Below are 18,532 nucleotides of genomic sequence, written 5' to 3'. Positions count from 1 at the left end.
TTGTGAGCGCGGATGGTGACAGAAGACAGGACACGGGGGTTTATTTGTTTGTATGCCTAAATCCCTACATGCTTTAATTACTGGACTACCAAGCATTAAGTGGAAAAGTCATCATCCAACATCTACTGACCTAGCGCGCAAATAATCAGACAGAATCATTAAATTATCAGAATGATTAAATCACTGAGCAAATAGAAAATGTATGATATAGTAAGAAAAAGCTGTAAAATATAGTTTACAATAATTATTCACATTCAAAGGCTTTACATCTCAATACATACACAACATGGCCCCTGAACATGACTTCAATCCAAATATGATTCATATATTAGAATTTAAATAACACAGAATGAACTAGAGGCTAAACAATAGCCATCAAATAACCTTATACAAGAATAAAAATACAAAAACTGTATTCTATCATTGCATTACTTGCTTCAGATTTTAATAATACATCATCTGTACATCACAGTTCTAGTCAGTTACCAGCCAGGTAGAGCTTTTCATACACAATGTAACCGACCGCCACCACTCCATTCAATGATTTTCCAACCTGAAGAGGACACGTGCGCGTCGCTCTTCCACCGATAGACAGATACAGCAATTTCACCGGTTATTTGGATCAGATCGATATCCTTTCAGTTGACCCCCCCCCTCACCACCACCACCACAGAGCCCCCCCTGAGGGCTATAGGTTCCTACGCCTGTTCTCCAGCTCGGGCCGAAGGAGGAGGACCTCAACGCGTCCGAAATGAAAAGCATCGGGATGATACACGCCGATGAATGAAGAGCGTGGGTCAAAGGTCCGCCGGGCCGCAGGTGGCGACGGCGCCGCTGTGATTGTATTTGACTTTGTTCAGCACAATAATTCTGTTTCAAACAGGACAAACTAGAGACAAAAGCCACAATTCCCACCCAAAGAAATGACTGTGAAGTGATCACATAGCAACAAAAACAGTGAATGGTGCAGGGCAGCCAAATCTGGATCAGAACCGTCGACGCGGTTGCCGTTGCAGTCAAAAACACCCACCTTTAAACTTGGATTAATGACCTCTCAGCGCCCCGGGGGGGGGGGGTGGGGGTGGGGGGGCGCATGAGGCCGGGCTACCGAGCGAGCCGTGCGGGGAGGACAAGCAAGCTGGGATCAGGAAGTGCGAACTAGTGGCGTGTTTAGCGAGACACCCTCAGTTCCAGCCACGGGGGGCTCCCGCGTGCACGGACCGGGTCGTGCCCCGTGTCCTACCGACGATATCGGCGCCATCGGTGCACTACAGAGAGCCGGTACCAGAGAGTTTTTTTTTCCTTTCTTTTGGAGCTTCTGACCAGAAACAAACGTGAGGATGAGCTGAAGCGTCTGTTGCAGCTGTGGAGTGAACGTGTCTGAGGAGGGGCCCCCGACAGCTTCCAAACATGACGCGGGGTGAGGGATCAGTGGGGGGGGGGAATTCTGTCCTGTGTTTCGTTAAAGCAGGAGACCGGTCCGGTCCTGGCGGTACCCGAGCTCAGGGCGCTGCAGGACCAGCTCGCCCTTCTCCTCTCACCGTGTGCAGAGGTCAGATGTACGTCAGAAGCCTCCTCATCCGTACGCGGAAAAAATAAAATTAAAAAAAAAAAACCAAAGCAATAGAAGCCTCACAGAGAGCACAGAGAACAAGCAAAGCAACCCTGAATCCAAAGTTTTCCCATGGTTCTACTCATGAAAACAAACAAGGTCTAGATGCCAGCGTCTCTAAGAGTCTGTTTACATTGCGGTGATGAAGGGCACTAACGGGGGTCTTCCCCTGCTCGGTGCGGAGCGCCAGAGCCAGGAAGAGGGGCCGTTGCCGGGCCTCCTATAGGCCGGGGTTTTGGTGCCTCTGGTAAAACCTCCTCCACACTTCCTGGATCTTCTTGCACCACCTGTCCGCGTTTCCGCTGGGGTCCATCAAATAGTATGTTCGGTTGGGCTGCAAACGTCAGAAGAATTCAGAGAAATCCTCGTTAGCGGGCGGGGGGGTGGGGGTGGGGGGGCAGTTGTGAAGGCGCTGGGCGGCCCCTACCGTGTGCACGAAGAAGGTTTTGAAATTCTTGGCCTCGGGACGCAGCTCGGGGGACCAGGGGATCTCCCCTTTGAGGACTTTGTTGACAGGATCCACGTAGTAGAGGTGCGGACCCTCGGTGAGGAGCAGCTGTCTCCGCCGGGCGAAAAGACCCTGGAAGAGAGCGCGAGCGTCAGGAGGGGGGGCTGCCCAGGCCGGAGCAACAACACAGCAAAGGAAACACAATCCACAAACTTTTCGCTTGTCTACTGGGCCCATCTTCAGGATCAGGTTGTTCTCCACGAACTGGTGCCTGCGGGAGGGAGCGAGGACACGTTAGAGACGGGCGGTGCCTTGCTCGTGAGCGCCGCTGGACGAGCGGGATTACCAGGGGTTGCCGGTGGTCTGCTTGTCCAGCAGCAGCTGCTTCTCCTCCTCGGTGAACTGCAGGTCCAGCTCGAAGGAGTTGTTGTCCAGGTCGTGGATGTACTGCTCGATGTTGCTGCTGGACCTCTGCGGGGCCGTGGACTCGTGCGGCGACAGCGAGTGCGAGGAGCTGGACTGGGCCACCTGCATGTTGCTGAACTGGCTCAGGAGGTCGTCGTACTGGGAGAGAGCGGCCCGGTCAGCACCCAAAGCCACCCCAGAAACCACACAAGGGAGGGAGGCCTTACATTTCCGTAGCAGTCCTCGTCGTCCTCCGACATGGCCGGCAGGTAGGGGGTGAGCTTCGGGGGGGTCTGCAGGTGGAGGTCGCTCCAGGAGATGGTGTCGAAGAAGGGGTGCTGCCTCAGCGGGTCGTATCCTCCCATCTCTTCACATCCAATCCGCTTTGAAGGGTCCTGAGACTAAAACACAACAAATAACCCAATAAAAGGCGCTTCCTCCGTGTGGCCACGCCCCCGGAAGCTTCAGACTGACCAGAAGTTGCTTGACAAGATCCTTGGCTTTGGGAAAGAACTTCTCCGGAAACTCGTACTCCAGTTTTATTATTTTCTGGAAAATCAGGTACTCGTTTCTGCGGTGCGTGAAAAACAAGAGGGGGGGTCAGGAAGGCCGCTTCCTGGATTTATTCTTGCGTAACAGAGCTGAACAGCGAAGCCGTCCGTCATTACTGAACGCTGGCCTTCGGAAATTCCGGGAAACCCCGTCCCCCCCCAGTACTTACCCTGCTCTGAATGGTGGTAAACCAGCCACCAACTGATAGATGATGCAGCCCAAGGCCCAAAGATCAGAGCTGCAAAAGGGGAAACGGAATTAAGTTACGGCGCTCGCTCGCTCGCCCTCACCTTCCCAACGACAGAGAGAACCACGCCAGGACAAACCTCTTGCAGGCGGATTTCTCCGTGAGCAGTTCTGGAGACACGTACTGCGCTGTTCCAACAAAGGAGTTGGCTCTTGCTGCAACGCAAACAATCAGACAATGATCGCGGCGCTCAAAAGCCCCGTCGGCGCACGCAAAAGGTTAAAGGTCAAGACCTTGTTTGCTGTCCGATGACAGCTGTTTCGCCGTCCCGAAATCTGTGATCTGGATGTGCATGTCCTCGCTCAGGAGGATGTTCTCTGGCTTCAGATCCCTAAAGCATGATGGAACAGCAAACGCAGACGTTAGCGAACGCAGACATTAGCGAAGCGACGCAACGGGAGCAGCGGCGCCGCGTCCCAGCGCCTCACCTGTGGATGATCCCCTTATTGTGCAAGTATTCCAACGCACAGACGATCTCGGCCGAGTAGAAGCGGGTGCAGGTCTCGTCAAAAGAGCCGATCTTACGGATGTATTTCAGGAGTTCTCCGTTCTTCGCGTAGCTGAGGCCGAAATCTAGGAAAGCCGAGTTAAGGGACGTTCGCCGGGAAAAACGCGGCCGGAGGAAAACGGAATTAGCGGCTGGTTTCGCGACCGTGTCGGAAAAGAACCACGTGTCCACGGAAACGCGCCCGGAGGCAGCAAGGATACACAACTTCTCGTCATCTTGGAACGTGAAGTAGAGCTTGACGAAGAACGGGTGTTCGAGGATGGACATCAGGTCTCTCTCCCTCTTCACGTACTGCACCTTGTTCTCCTTTATAATATGGCGTTTCTCTAATATTTTAACTGTGGGGGGGGGACAGGTTCAGCGTTATAGCATCAGGAACAGAACGTGCTCCGCACCAACGGGACTCACTTGCATACTCTTTGCCCGTCGCCTGCTCTCTCGCCAGGACAACCTGAGGACGAAAACAGGAACATTACAAACGTTCCTCCGGCTGGGGGGGAGGGAGGGGGGGGGGGGTCGGCCGCGTGAGCGCGTACCGTCGAGAAGGAGCCCTCGCCGAGGATTTTCCCAAATTTGAAGTCCTCCGGCTTCTTCTTCCTGGGCTGCGGCGCCTGCGCTGCCTGCTGCGTCCCGCTGCCGGAGGCGCCGTCGACTCGGGCCTCTGAGGGGGGGCCCTCCATGCTGGGACAGTGGCAACTGCTTGCGCCTGGGATAGCGAGTGGCGAGCAGGAGTCGGGGTGGTTTCTTACCATTGATGGACGCGAGCATGAACAGAGGACAACACTGGGCTGAATGGGCACAACATCATACTGGAAAAGAGAACAACGAGGACAACGTCAAGGGAACGCACGCTCCACCTCCGGGACGCCAACAATAAAAACGTTGCCCCCACAGCTGGTTTTCCAGAGATCGCCGGGTAAAACGATGCGTTTCAGACAGGCCGCACGTGACGGGGGACCACCGGGATCCCATAATTGACCCACTTATCAAGGTCACGGCGTCATTTGCATTTAGATGAAACCCACAACGTGAATATTAGCGGGTCACATTAAGCGTTTTGGGAAAGTCCAGAAAGGTCCAGGAAGACATCGTGCAGCCCAAATGTCTCCAAGATGGACTCGGCACAACTGGATTGGAGTCAGGAGGGGCTCCGGCGGGCTAAAGCGACCTGGTAATAGCAGAAAGTCAGCGGCTGATGGTGCAAACACATGGACAAACACGCAGCGACAGGTTGTTTGCTCAACTAATTAACCGACCGATGCGCGTCCTAGAGGTCATCGCGTTGTTGTTCTGCTTTTGGCTCACGCGCGGCGGAGATTCCGTGCGTGTGAACACCGCGTTTGTAAAGACAGAAAGATCAATTGGCCTAGCCTGTCTTCATTGAAGACCAAGGTGTGGCCATTAAGCTGTCTTATCAAAACCAAACTGTGTGTTTTCCAGGAGGTCCTACGACCATCTGCTGACGCGTTACTACAGGTCAGCGGTGTTATGGTTGATGGAAAATGTCTGCTAATGTTGACTTTAACCTAACATTTGGGCAACAACAGGCCCGTGTGAACTTTTTGTTCCTGCTAACTAACGCGTTAGCAGGCTAACGTTAGCGCCTGCTGCCATGTCCATTACTGAGCGAATTATAAACTTGACGCTAGCAGTCGAGCAGCTAACGTTAGCAAAGTGGGTCATATAAGTGACTTCAAAACCTTATATCGCTTCCACACAATGCTAATCAGTCGCATTTGATTAAAGTGGCATCGTTAATCCGGGAAATTAAAACCTAGTGGGTTGACAAAGTACATAACGTTCGCATTACAATTCTATCTTCAACCAAAAGGTGGGACGCAATAACGCCGTTAGCGAGCAGGAACATCGCTCGAAAGCGCGAACATGTTTGGCTAACCAGCTACCTGATCACGCTACCGACCGAGGGAAAAGTGTCTAGGCTTCCTAGATAAACTACACTCAGTGCTGAAAAATGTCCAACCATCCCAGATAGCGGTTACCGAGTTTCACGGTGAATTAAGCCCGGCGTCAGCCAGCCCTCACACAGCAAACATTCGGTACTCGGTTAGCCAACATTAGCCACGGCGGCTAGCGGCTCGTAACGCTCAACGATCTTTGCGGCTAGCACCGCTCTCCAGTCGAAGGCCCGTCCTAACTATTTGTTGCTAAATAGCCGACACGCTGTCGATTGTGAGCACCGGCTTCGTACCGCGGCACTTGTAAAAGTTGCCATACTCACAAGCTGACTTGTGGCTCTTGCCATGGGAGTTGTCCGCCAGTATTTATTTGGGCTAAATAATTAGAGAAGCTCCAGTAATGGCTGCCTCTGCGCCTTCATCTTCGAGCTGTGACGTCGCTCCACAACAACGTTACCGCAGGAGAGTCCCGCCGTGGCCGCCCCTCACATTTACAACCTCCTGAACTTTATCCGACTCAAAAGAACCGAATCGGGCGGCAGCAGCTGTTGGTTCTAAAATAGAGGAGCAGGTTAGCTCCGGGTCAGAGCCCACAATGTGAGCTTTAATGGAGCACAGCGCATTTATCCGCCACAAGGAGAAGACACGAGGGGCTGAAAACACCCATTTATTTAGTGGATTTACACAATTTATTTAAAAAAAAAAAAAAAGTCACACAAAAGTCAACGTCTTAGGTTTAGGTAACATTTCTGTCATTAAATAGGACCACTCTAGAACTCATTTCACTTTGATTCAGCCTCTTCCTCCTCTTCATCGTCCTCCTCTTCGTCGTCCTCCTCTTCATCCTCGCTGGACTCCTGGTCTTCAGGTGGACTGAGCAGAGATGAGCGTGAGTAACCGTGGCAACAGAGAGGAGGGTTAAAGTCATCACTGACTCACCATTGGGGTCTGTTCAGGTTCCGACACTCGACTCCAGAGCTCATGTCAAATGGATCTGTGGGGGGGACAGGTGTCAACAAACGAGGGGACATTTTAGGTGAAGATGGGACATCGTGATTTAAATAAGCTGTGGGGACCCAAAGTTTGCTTTTACCAAATTCCTCTTCCTCCGGTTTCCTCGTGAGGAAGTCTTTTTCGACCGAGAGCAGCTCCTCCTCCGTCTTGCAGGATGCGTAGCGGTCCAGCAGAACCTTGTTGAGCTTCAGAAAAACGGGCCCCCACTTAAACTTCTGCAACAAGAGCTGAGCCAGTTCTTCAAACCCTGCAAAGTTCAGAGTTTTTTAGTCGAGCCGCTGCGAGGGGACGGCGCCGCGCCGCGGCCGCTGCAGCCTCACCCACGATGCAGAACGTGGCAGCGAACGCCTCGACGCAGGACAGTTTACAGGGCTTGCCGTAGTTGACGGGGTTGGCAGCCACCAGGTACGGCAGCAGCCGGGGGTGGGTTCCGACCATTTTACTGAACGGCGTCTCCTCCAGTTTGGCCCAAGAGCAATCGATGACCGCTAGCCCGCTTTGTGCCACGATCTCCCTGTGTGAAGACACAGATGCTGATCAGAAGAAGTGGATACAACATCAATTCCATACAAACACGAATGGCTCTTCCGCACCTGTCTGCTGGCGTCACATACTTTGTCCCCATGGGGCTGAGGATGAGGCCGTTAAACCTCTGGTTGAGGCGGAGGTTGCGCACGAAGCCTTTGCGCAGCAGCTTCCGGCCGGTGCATCGCTTCGGGTCACAGTGGCCCAGATCCCACATGGCCAGCGGACACGGGAACCTCACCGCTGGGGCCTCTGCGCCTTCTCCTGCAAGATTTGCTGGGTAAACCGCAGCCAAGGAGAATACAAGCGTGCGTGAAAAGAGCAAGAGCAACCATTTAGTTTCTTTGTTCACCCCACGCACCGATTTATAAGTTCCTGACACTTGAACGCAGCATCGATCAGAACTGGACAGCAGTTAGTATTAACGCGACAAATGGCTCATTACCTTCAAGAGCTGTGTGCATTTCCTCTGTAAAGGCCTCCAAGGACTTCCCCTTCACTTTGTGCCTCCTGTCTTTCCCCTTATTGTCCGAGCGCACAAATCTGTCCGGTCTTTTTCGCCCCATGTTGCAACAGGTTAAAGATGTTTACCTTACAGTAGCTAACTAGCTAACTATTCCTCAATTTCACCGCTAAAGATTTACTTTGGTGTTATAACTACGCGCACATTGTTAAGCATTGACAGAATAACAGTGGTACTTACTAATATGCTAAACTAATGTTCACTTTATAAATAAAAGTAAAGTTTCTTTGGTTTGGGCTTATTCGTTATGGTAAGCACGCCGTCACACTATACTGCGCATGCGCAGGAGAGGGAGTTTTGATCACGTGGTCTGTCATCTGACTAGAACCGGAAATGGGACTCCAAAACAATTCAATTGGAACATTTCGCTGATCGAAAATCAGCCATGCAATGTTTTTGGGGTAGAATGCATTATTTGTTATTGCTGTGGATGGGTTATTTGTGTCTTTACAGTAAGTATTCGAAGAGATCCGAGGTTATGTTTACTATGGTATGGTGGTTTGTTTATTAGTGTTTTGTCTGATGTCGCGTGTTTTTGCCCAGTAAGAACTGGATCCGCTGGTAAAATGAAAATAGTGGAGGAACCAAACGCTTTTGGGTACGAGGCGCTAAAATATATTTGATATCGTCTAGCTACAGCGTAAGCGGCCACATATTGGCTTATTTTCTCTTTTTATTCAGGTTGAACAATCCCCTTCTCTCTCACGAAAGCAGACTACAGCCAAAAGTGAATCCATCTCCGGTGTCTGGTAACGATCTTAAGTAACACACAGCAGGCTTAGAGCTCTTTTATAAAACAAACAAGTAATCTAGTCATCAGTAAAGGTTCATGTTTTATTTTGGAGTTAAATATTTTTTTGTAACAAATGATCAAACTAGCATGATAAGATTTCCAAGTTGATTAACTCTGGTTTCACTTTATTCCTGTGAAAACCGTCCAGGGCCTGCACATCTTCATCCACTGGCAGGAAAATGCTTCAGTTTCACAGAATCAGTGTAAGAATTTTACACGGAGGTCCTCAATAGGATTTGTTGGCCGTGTCTATAGGGGTAGAAAACAGCTGTATTTGTGTGTCTGTCTATTTTGCAGATATAAATATGAGTTCTGTCCATTTCACAACGTCACCCAACATGAACAGATATTTAGGTGGAATGCCTACAGTGGGATATTGGGGTAAAAAGCAGTTATTTTTCTTGGAAATGTCAAAATGTGCTTAATGGATTTGCAGTAAGCTGCGGAAATATATACATATCTATATATATATGATCTCAACAGGATCTGGCAGGAATGGGAAATAACCAACAACACATTCACTGGCATGTGGATGAGAGAAGGAGATACGTGCGGGACTAAAAACAGGGAAACAAAGGTTTGTTCTTATGGATAATGGACATATCCTCCAAAAGCAAACTTAATTGCGCATAGCCGCTAAAAACCTCAACACTGTAACATTCTGTACACTATAGTTTTATATTTAAAAATCTGATTACCATGCTTTTTGTATTACTTCTACAGGTGACTCTTATTTGTAGCACAAGAAGTAAAGTTGCTCAAGTCTCAGAACCCACGACCTGCACCTACTCATTAACATTTGAGACTCCACTAGTATGTCATCCGCATTCTCTTTTAGGTAAGAGGAGACCCAAACGCACCGACTGGCCACGTGACAGAGCATTAATGTGTTTCTCTCTTTTCTTCCAAGTGTACCCCATCCTCAGTGAGCGTCTGCAGAGTGAATGGGATGAAGCTGAGCAGGCGCGCTATGAAGAACTTATTACTGAGCAGGTAAAGGACGGTTGGATTCTCTGAGATGCCCTGATGGGCGCCGTTATTTGCAGAGTAACTGTCAACCTGTTTAGAGACAATTATTAAAGCTGCCAACACCAAAGGCCTGGAAATGTTGCTGCAGGGATACAACAATCTCATGAAAGATATTTTTGAGGAGGCTGGTCTTCTAAAGTCCCAGAAAGTGAAGATACCACTGTTAGAAGCCACAACTGCATCAGACACACATACGTCTATGCACAAGTGTTCAGAGGTAACAATATTGACTATAAATAATAGCCACTGAAATGTATGAACGACTTATCACATCACTGCTCAAACTGTATATTCTTTCAACACAGGATCTCGAGAAACAGAGGGAAGAGATTGAGAGGTTGCGTGCTCTGCTCATTCAGCACAACATTCCTTTTGAGTCGGAGCAAAGTAAGCGAACATATTTGGCTGCCTTTCAGCTCTCAAACATGACCATACTCATGTTCCGTCTTTGACATGTTCCATCTATGTCACAGACGTGTCCAAAAACACTGTGAGCACCACTGTTGAGGATCCCCACTTAAGAGGAGACAACGGCCTTCTGTGAAAGCTTCCTGGACAACTTGAGTGTTTGAATTGAGGGGATTTTATTGGACATTTTAAACACTGGTGTTTGCCTTTAATAGTGGCAGGAATATAAGAAATATTTATGCTCTGTTTTGGATAGAACGACATATCACAGTTGCAAAATTGGGGAAAAAAATACATCTAGAAAATTCTGGAATAAAAACTCAAAGACATCTAAAGCAATCAAAGGTGAAATGGGAGATGATGTAATGGCTTAATTTGCATGAAAATACACCACAGTTATTTATAAAGTACCATTTGACAGTTCCCGAGCCGTGTAATTTTGTCATGTGATACAGACTACAATAATAAACTTGCTTGGTTATTATTGTATAACACTTTCTCTGCCAGTTACATTTTCACTTGAGACGTTACCTGTTGCCAACGCGTCTGTTTATCTGTGGAGGCTTTGACCAGCTTGGATAAGAGCAGGTCTCATTAGTGACTTCACAGGCTTTGACAGGAACCAACATGTCTAGACTACAAGCATTCCCCAGCTTTTTAACTCCTGCAGCTTCTCTCATTAGCTCTGAAAACTTAAGAATCCAATTATTTGGCTAAAATTGAGCTGATGCCTAGATTTCATATTTGAAGTAGAAGGTAGAAACAAAATCAGCTTGGCAGACTCGTATACACAAATGTAGTCGCATAAAAGCAACGCTGACAAAATTGTGTCTAAAAATGGGGACAAGAATGAGAATGGATGTTAAAAAAAATTTGACAGGTAATTAAGTCCCAGTTTCTATACAGAACCAGTCCAGAACAACAGCATGTCTGCTTAAATATCAGTCATTAACATGTGCCCAGACTGTTTCCCAGTCTGTTCAGTGTTTTTGCCTCTTTCTGTGCTGCTGCTGCTGCTCCTCCTGCTGCTGCTCCTCCTCCTCCTCTCAGGAGAGCAGCTGGATAACCTCTCTGGCTCGTTGCGCCCTCTGCTGGGCACTTCTGTCCTCTGGCGTTTGACCTGACTCCTCAATCAGGGCCAAAGCTTTCTGCACTGTGGTCTCTCTAGCGCCTCCCCGCAGCCCCTCCAGGTATTGCAACATCACCGAGAACTTGTCATCTGGAATCTGAGATTTATTCATTAATCGCGTCGTCATCGTTTTCATATTAAAGTTCTCCGAAAGAAAGACAGTCAGTGTTTAATACTTCAAGTTACCTTTTCAAAGTCAAAGATATGCTGCAGTAACCATGTCTGTCTGGTCTTCTGGAACTTCCACTCTGTATGGTTTTCAGCCCAGCTGCAGAGACAAGTGCAAAAAAACATTTCCAGTTGCTTTATATATTTCTCGCATCTTTGTATGTCTTAAACGGTCTCACCAGGTGAGGTAGTCCAAGGCTTGCTGGCTTGCGGTAGCTCCAGAAGCTTTCACTTTCAGGCTCTCTTCTTCCTCTTTAAGCCTCTTCTTCTCCTTTTTCAGAATCTTCTTCATCTTCCTCTCCAGGACACGCCTCTCTTCAGGGCTCAAGTCCTCTTCCCCTGGCTCATGTGCCACCTCTGGGTGACACAGTGTATCTGAAACCTATCACAACCAAAACAGTCAGAATTCAATCTCTCCATTAAGGCCCTTATGTTTTTTGCCAACTAAGATCTATAAACCCACATAAGTATAACAGGAAATAAGAGACTGAACAAAGACATATTCATGACTGGTTCCATACTGACAATTTTCATCCTTTTAAATAACTTTCTGCTGGCTGAAGATTAAGTGCATTGTTACTGTGTCGAGTCCACGAAAAGCCGAATGCGGGTTTTGAGTGTGCAACTTCCCGTTGCACCGCAGCTCAGTGATGACATTTCCTATATTTAGGTTACAGTTATATGACCTTGGCTTATATGCATTTTCTTTTAAAAAAATCGCACAGACTGGAAAATAAATGCTTGCACCAGAGCAGAATTTACAAAATGTCAATGCGTAGGTCATCCGCCACAGCACAAGGCTGCATTTAGGTCTTCGAAGGAAGTTTAACAAGGGTCCTCAGTCTGCAGCGATGAAAAAAGGAGGGAGGGGAGGAAAAGATTTGATCACATGGCCACAGTCATTCTGAAGCCGTCAGGGCGAGCGATCGCGTCGATGCAATAAGTTTTAGTTTCTGGTCGCGGAGTCGATCGGCAGCTTTGGGGCCGGTAAATAGAAAGCAGGACACAAGTGGGTGAGGAAACCAGAAAAATGGTGAGTGAAAACATGTGTTTTTGAGCGCAGGCGGTTCCTGAAACAGAGAGACGCCACAACAGGGACATGTGGCTGCACAATTAAATACATGTAGAGGTGTACGGGGTTTTTAGGAGAGGAGTAAACATTGTTGTGATGAATGTTTTTGATAATGAAATATTGTGAAAAGTCATTTAATGCCTCATAAGCTAAGAAAGAGTAAATGCTGTTTGGGACCAAAAATGGTTACTAAGTGAGAGTAGTGATTGTTTTTAAATGTGAACGTAGAGACGGACAGAACCTCATCACTGGCTGTTTTCTTTTCCAGTCTGACAGAGAACTGCCAAATGTAAGCAGCACCACACCTTTATTCGGTGTCACTTTCACCATCTCTGACAACTCCACTTCTGAAAATTCTTCTACCTCGGGGTTAGACGAGATAATTGCAGCCAACGACCTAACCTCCAGGGCGAATTACGCCTACAGTTTCCTGGCCGGGCTGGGTTTCATCGCCGGCTGCTTCCTGCTCTACAGCTTCATTTTCACTTACAGAGCCCAGCGGCGGTTAGCCTGGCTCGACGGCCTGCTCGGGGCTTTCTGCAGCATCCAGCTGCTGCTCGTGCTCCTCTCGCTCCACGCTGTGGCCTACAGACCGGACTACCTGCGGACCACAGATTTGGGCTGTGCCGCCCTCTCCTTTGCTATCAACACAGCTTCTCTGTGTGGCCTGTTGGTCTTGGTGCTGATAGCTTATGTCCTGACTCAGGACCCACCCTCTCATGCCGTGCTGAGAAAGCCTGGGGTGTGTGTGGCCCTGGTTATTCTGACATCTCTCCTGATTTGCCTGCTGCTGGCTGGGCTTCGTGGACCCCACAATGGTCTACAGGAGGAGGGAATTTGTTTCATGGATCCAGTGAAGGCGTCATACGCAGATGCTAGGTTTTGCTTGGCCTTTTTGGTTCCGTACATCCTCCAGCTGGGACTCTTGCTCAGCGGCTGCATCCGACAGTGGAAATCAGAGGGACACTTCCTCCACGGTTCCGAGGAGGGTCCCGTGTTCCTGGCAATCACATCGGTCATGTTTTTCTGCCAGCTATTCTACGGCGTCACCCTGAGGAAAGACGCACATCTGGAGACAGCATTGGACCACCAGAAGCGCGCTTTTCTGAGCGTGGCTGAGTTTGTATTTTTCTCAGGGAGTAGCGCCAGCCTGCTGCTGGTGTTGCTGGTTCACAGGCCACGTCGGGAGTCTCTCTATAGTTTATTTCAGCAGCTGAGAGACTGCTGTCAAAGTCCACGGCACTCGCAGCCCAGCAGAAACATCATTGCTCCGCACATTGAGATCACAGACACTCTGCAGGACATAGAGTCATAACGGATGGCTAAAGCAACCTCTTCCTACAGTCATTTAATGCTTTTAATGTACATATTAAGTGGCAAATTTGTTTTCTTGTTTTTATTACTTTGCATTTTCGAAACTGTGCAATATGCTGTCTCAGAGATTCAACATAAATATCTACAAATAAATATTAAACTTTTAAGAAATATGTGTTTGTAGTATGGGCTGTTTTATTGATCTTGAGCTTGAACACACCTCTTTTCCCTGAGTTTCTGTTAAACACCTAGAAAAAACTGTGATTGCAACAGAAACTATATAAATAAAAATGAGTTGAAATGAAGTTTTTTCTTATGAAACAAAATTTCTTTGTGCATTAACTATTTATACAGAAAGCTCTTTCAGACAAAATGTCTGGAAAAAACTCCATAATTGTCAGAACCACGGAGAAAAGCTCTGGTCCAGGAAAATAAAAGTCACTTTTGGTTTAATCCAAATGCCACCATTTTCATTTGAAGCAACTAATGGACCAAAATAAACCATAAACAAGCAACGCCTGAATTTTCCAACTTTTCAGGAACCCGGGGGGAAAGCTGTTCCAGGAATAACTAACAGACACGGATCACATATTGTGTCAGCGCCAAGACACAGAGGCACAAAACCACAAAGCTTTGGAACATTAATACTAGATCAGTGTTGCATAAGACATTTGCAACAGGCAGAGTCAGATCTCATTCACAATGTATGAAAATATGCAATCAGGGTTTTTCGTGAATTTACTGGCTATTTCTATCTTCCACACAAAGTACCCTCAACTGGGACACAGACACTCGTGCATCCCCGTGCAGCTTTAGCCCCCAGTACATGCAGCCTGGCTTTGACTCAAAAGTGTTGGATCACAATTCCAGTATTGGGACACACATTGTATCACCTGATTATTGGCAATGCATAGCCAAACAACATAAACCATTAGAATCCTGCAGACAGGAAATCACCCTCTGCTGCTCTGTTGTTTGCTGTAAATACAGCCTCTTTGTTTAAATTCCCCATCTCCCATATTTACATATTTTCACAGTCCACAATCATCGCTGTGATCGTCTTCAGTGCAGGTGAGAGTCGGCTACCTCCCTGATACAACTTAATGTTTCTGAAATTTAAAAAAAATATGACACAAAGTATAAGTTGAATACATCTGACTGCTCTGGCTACTTAAGTTTACTATGCAAAGGAGCTTATCGCATTTGGCTACGAAGATATGATTTGGTGTGCATAGAGGCATTTGTTTTGCACTGTAAACGGTGGGTTGTACCACAGCACATATGTAGTTGTACTGTGACACCTACGTTCATCACTACGACTGTTAGAACAAGCAAGATCAGATGGAGTGCCATGATGTCTAAGAAAACCCTTGTGTTTAAGGTAAGTGTATATGACATTAATGGCCATGTATTGGAAATACATACCTTACAAAGCTCTAGTATTACTGTAGCCTCTAGTTAAATGTATTTACTAAAAAGCCTTAAACTATGATGTTAATGTAGATTCTGGCTTCTGTCCTATGTACCAGCAGACTGTTAATGAACTTAAATTCACCTTATATATGCCATAACTTTGCCTGTAAACTTGTTTCCATCCAGCACAAGTGGCCAGTGACTCCACAATACATCAACGAAAATCAGAGATGGATCTAAAATCTAACAGAATCAAGTCACCCTGATACCCAGAAGCCTGGGCTACAGACATGACCATGCACGGGAACTATCGAGTCAACGCTGAAGATAATTTGACTGTACAGATAAATCACACACTAGCAAAAGTTGTCTCGGACCTTCTTCAGGCACCTTCTGAAAATCACGAACATTACGTAATTAGTCTCTTCCTGTCTGGCCTCTACACCATATTCCTTTTCCCCATTGGCTTCATTGGGAATATTGTCATATTGGCGGTCAACCTGGCCAACGAGGGTCGCCTGTCTGGCCCGGACCTCTACTTTGTGAACCTGGCTGTGGCTGATCTGGTCCTTGTTGCCGACTCCCTCATCGAGGTGTTTAACCTGAAACAGGGCTACTATGACATGATCGGCCTCTGCACCTTCATGAATCTTTTCCAGCAAGCAAACATGTACAGCAGCGTCTTCTTTTTAACCTGGATGAGCTTTGATCGGTTCGTCGCACTGACTGGCTTCATGGGTCGCAGCATGTCCCATCCACGCTTCAGCTGCTGCCTGATCTGGGTGTCCTCCTCCTTGTTCACCCTCTTTCCTTTCGCTATAGCTCAAATACAACATGCTGGAGAACTCCATTTCTGTTTTGTAAATGTCACACAGATTCAGTGGCTGGAGGTGACGCTGGGATTCTTGTTGCCTTTCTGCATACTGGGTTTGTGCTACTGGAGAATAGCACAGGTGCTTGTGCGGAGTGAGTGGGTGCAAGGGAATCCTCAGAAGAAGCCTCGCAGACAGAAAGCCCTCAGGATGATCTCAGCAGCTGTACTAGTCTTCTTTCTCTGCTGGCTCCCGAAGAATGTGTTCACAAGTGTTCAACTTCTAAGGGGTGATACAGACGGTGGCACGCTGTGGCAGGGTTACCCACTGACGGGTCATGCCGTCAGGTTGGCAGCCTTTTCGAACAGCTGCCTCAACCCACTCATCTACAGCTTCCTCGGGGAGACTTTCCAGGATAAACTCAGGGCTTTTCTCCAACGGAGGAACAGAACATGTGCTATGCTGCGCAGGTCAGTCTCAAGAATGTCTTTCAGTTATGAAGCAACTGGAAAGCCAGGTTTTTATGCATCATGCAAAAACAGTCCAAATCAATCAGCACAGTCCAACTCTGACATTCATTTAAAAATAGAGACGCAATTTGATTAGCACAAAGTAAAGAATCCTAAAAAAGCACAATGTTTTTGTACATGGGACATTATTGTTATCAATGAAAAAGGCAGACGCAATGATGGGAATATTGTGGAAACATCCATGTTTTACAAAGTCTTACCTCCAATTTATTCACCCTCTGTCTGTGTTCAGTTTGTTTCCTCTTTGATTTTGTTTCCTTTTTCTGCTTTCTAGCATCCGCTTGAACTATGTCACTTGGAATCTGTTTTGGGGCCTCCTGAATTCATTAAAAACAATTTATGTTATATATGTTTCATTTGGTACATGAGAGTACATTAAAAATTTGTGTATTGTACTAACCTCCAATTCCATCTTTCTTTTCCTTTTTGCTTTAGTGTCCATCATGACCTCTTCATGAATATCGCTAGTAGAGGAACTCTTCTTCCTCTTGGGTGGAATTATAAGTTGTTTTGATGATTTGTTTTTAGCCATTAGTATATGTATCTGTTGGGGGGGGGATTAGATTTTACTAAAAGACCCCACGAATATGCTACAACATGCGGCACTCGTACTCTAGTGAGAAATATGAAAGCTCAGACATCTTATCAATGACAAAGGAAATTAAATACACTACATCACTCAACAGGTTTTCCGCATTCTGTGAAACAACTGAATAATATATATATTTTTAAAAACTCACTTTAACTTCGGAAAAACGTGTACATGAAGGGACCCACAACAAGCATGGCGAGTCAATCCGGAAGTGATGCACGCTGGAGGAGCCTGTGATTGGCCAGTCGGTTTGATGCCTTGCCGACTGCCATTGCGTCACCAACACAGGGAATATAATTTTTGAAATACATAAATTAATGAACAAAATTAAATTGTTGATCACAATAAGCGGTTGCTGTTGACATTTCCAATTTCTCCTTCTGAAAACCTGTGTTTAAAATTTTGAAAACGCAAAGTATAGTAAAAGTCGATCACGGCCAATAAATCGTACTTTATTAGACTATGACTCTAATGAAGTACGATTCATTGGCAAATGATATTGTGTCAAATTACATGATTTGGATCTTTTCCCCCTCCCCGACACCAATGGAATCCGCATACTTTCTGTCCTTTTGTGTTTAGAGGAACTCTTGGGCTCTCCATAAGACCGACGCCGGAAAGCATTAGCGGTTGCACCAAGATATGTTGCATGACCTAACCAAGGTTCATTTGGTAACGAAGCGTTTGATCAGGGTTTTCTTTTTTAGCTTTGTGTGAGAATATGAACACCGGGTCACCATGTCAGCAGGACGAGCTCTGACGGGTCTTTTACACACTTCCAAAAGAATATATTTTTGTAACGCTAAGTCCACGCAAAGGTAAGATAACATTTACCTCACTGAAATTTGTTTTGAAGACACAATTCTGTCATGGAGTGACAACGGATCAGTACGTTCAATACATGGCGTATTTTTTCTACGGACAGTGATGAAATAGAATGAATGATCCGGACAAACCACTTAACTTTTAACATAAATATGCTGACAGCCAGGGGGAAGAAAAGGACAAAGCCAAAACACGCCTTAGGATAGATTAAAAGCTGTATTCATTGGGGATATTACAGTGTCATATCTTATTAGATTATATTACAGCATCACAGACAGAAAAGTAAGTTAGAATAAAATATTCGAATATAACACTATAAACACTACACTAGACATGTACTAGTGGAGACAGTAAATTGATTTTTGCGTTATAAGTTACTGTAAACTATTTGTGTAACATACTATCAACATACATGTTATTTTATCAATTGACCCCTTGAATAAGGCCAGGCAAAGTATGGAATATTCATTATTGTCTATATTTTGTACTCAGGTTGACAAGTATACGCTTACTGGTGGTGGGCTCTCAGCTGTCAGCCAAGTCCACAGATGACAGTAAAGGAAAGGACGAACCCATCAAGTTCTCTACTAGTAAAGCCAGTCACAAGACGTGGAAAGTTGACAGCTCACTGGGGAGTCGATACGAGCGACCCTGGTGGAAGGTCCTCCCCATTAGCCTTTTTTTACTCGGTGTCATT

The 18,532-nt window shown here is 46.7% G+C and overlaps 6 protein-coding genes across 7 annotated transcripts; 3 read left to right on the top strand and 3 right to left on the bottom strand.

Moving 5' to 3' along the window:
• Positions 1-39: 39 nt before the first annotated feature.
• On the bottom strand, positions 40-6,193 carry pdpk1b (3-phosphoinositide dependent protein kinase 1b). The gene is made up of 14 exons (XM_057034098.1): positions 6,012-6,193; positions 4,309-4,581; positions 4,181-4,223; positions 3,973-4,110; positions 3,693-3,837; positions 3,498-3,595; positions 3,344-3,419; positions 3,187-3,255; positions 2,940-3,036; positions 2,693-2,866; positions 2,407-2,624; positions 2,274-2,331; positions 2,040-2,192; positions 40-1,946 (listed from the first exon to the last, which is right to left on the bottom strand). Exons 1-14 carry the CDS (start codon positions 6,033-6,035, stop codon positions 1,833-1,835), a joined length of 1,680 nt encoding a protein of 559 aa, XP_056890078.1. The 5' UTR covers positions 6,036-6,193; the 3' UTR covers positions 40-1,832.
• A 146-nt stretch (positions 6,194-6,339) lies between these two features.
• tsr3 (TSR3 ribosome maturation factor) lies at positions 6,340-7,938 on the bottom strand. The gene is made up of 6 exons (XM_057034265.1): positions 7,673-7,938; positions 7,296-7,503; positions 7,023-7,216; positions 6,782-6,949; positions 6,628-6,682; positions 6,340-6,561 (listed from the first exon to the last, which is right to left on the bottom strand). Exons 1-6 carry the CDS (start codon positions 7,791-7,793, stop codon positions 6,471-6,473), a joined length of 837 nt encoding a protein of 278 aa, XP_056890245.1. The 5' UTR covers positions 7,794-7,938; the 3' UTR covers positions 6,340-6,470.
• Positions 7,939-8,045: 107 nt separating this feature from the next.
• gnptg (N-acetylglucosamine-1-phosphate transferase subunit gamma) lies at positions 8,046-10,472 on the top strand. Of its 2 annotated transcripts, none has more exons than XM_057034213.1 (11): positions 8,046-8,202; positions 8,294-8,348; positions 8,432-8,499; positions 8,692-8,746; positions 8,841-8,924; positions 9,027-9,120; positions 9,267-9,381; positions 9,454-9,536; positions 9,661-9,789; positions 9,878-9,959; positions 10,046-10,472. In XM_057034213.1, the coding sequence occupies exons 1-11, from the start codon at positions 8,136-8,138 to the stop codon at positions 10,114-10,116; spliced, it is 903 nt and encodes a 300-aa protein (XP_056890193.1). In that variant the 5' UTR covers positions 8,046-8,135; the 3' UTR covers positions 10,117-10,472. The 2 variants fall into 2 exon arrangements, with proteins under 2 accessions (XP_056890193.1, XP_056890204.1); XM_057034224.1 differs by having other exon boundaries at positions 8,065-8,202; positions 8,298-8,348.
• Positions 10,138-17,294, bottom strand: LOC130526513 (uncharacterized protein C7orf50 homolog). Its single transcript, XM_057034276.1, has 6 exons — positions 17,159-17,294; positions 16,819-16,962; positions 16,619-16,735; positions 11,457-11,659; positions 11,296-11,377; positions 10,138-11,206 (listed from the first exon to the last, which is right to left on the bottom strand). Exons 2-6 carry the CDS (start codon positions 16,948-16,950, stop codon positions 11,027-11,029), a joined length of 714 nt encoding a protein of 237 aa, XP_056890256.1. The 5' UTR covers positions 16,951-16,962; positions 17,159-17,294; the 3' UTR covers positions 10,138-11,026.
• Positions 11,842-13,968, top strand: LOC130526476 (uncharacterized). Its single transcript, XM_057034182.1, has 2 exons — positions 11,842-12,310; positions 12,618-13,968. The coding sequence occupies exons 1-2, from the start codon at positions 12,308-12,310 to the stop codon at positions 13,662-13,664; spliced, it is 1,050 nt and encodes a 349-aa protein (XP_056890162.1). The 5' UTR covers positions 11,842-12,307; the 3' UTR covers positions 13,665-13,968.
• LOC130526462 (G-protein coupled estrogen receptor 1-like) lies at positions 14,748-16,824 on the top strand. The gene is made up of 2 exons (XM_057034148.1): positions 14,748-15,044; positions 15,263-16,824. The coding sequence occupies exon 2, from the start codon at positions 15,367-15,369 to the stop codon at positions 16,492-16,494; it is 1,128 nt and encodes a 375-aa protein (XP_056890128.1). The 5' UTR covers positions 14,748-15,044; positions 15,263-15,366; the 3' UTR covers positions 16,495-16,824.
• Positions 17,295-18,532: the final 1,238 nt, after the last annotated feature.

This window comes from Takifugu flavidus, chromosome 1 (assembly GCF_003711565.1).
Source record: "Takifugu flavidus isolate HTHZ2018 chromosome 1, ASM371156v2, whole genome shotgun sequence".
NCBI classification, from domain to species: domain Eukaryota; kingdom Metazoa; phylum Chordata; class Actinopteri; order Tetraodontiformes; family Tetraodontidae; genus Takifugu; species Takifugu flavidus.
Note: the sequence above shows the minus strand (reverse complement) of the source record. Positions and strands in the feature narration are given on the sequence as shown.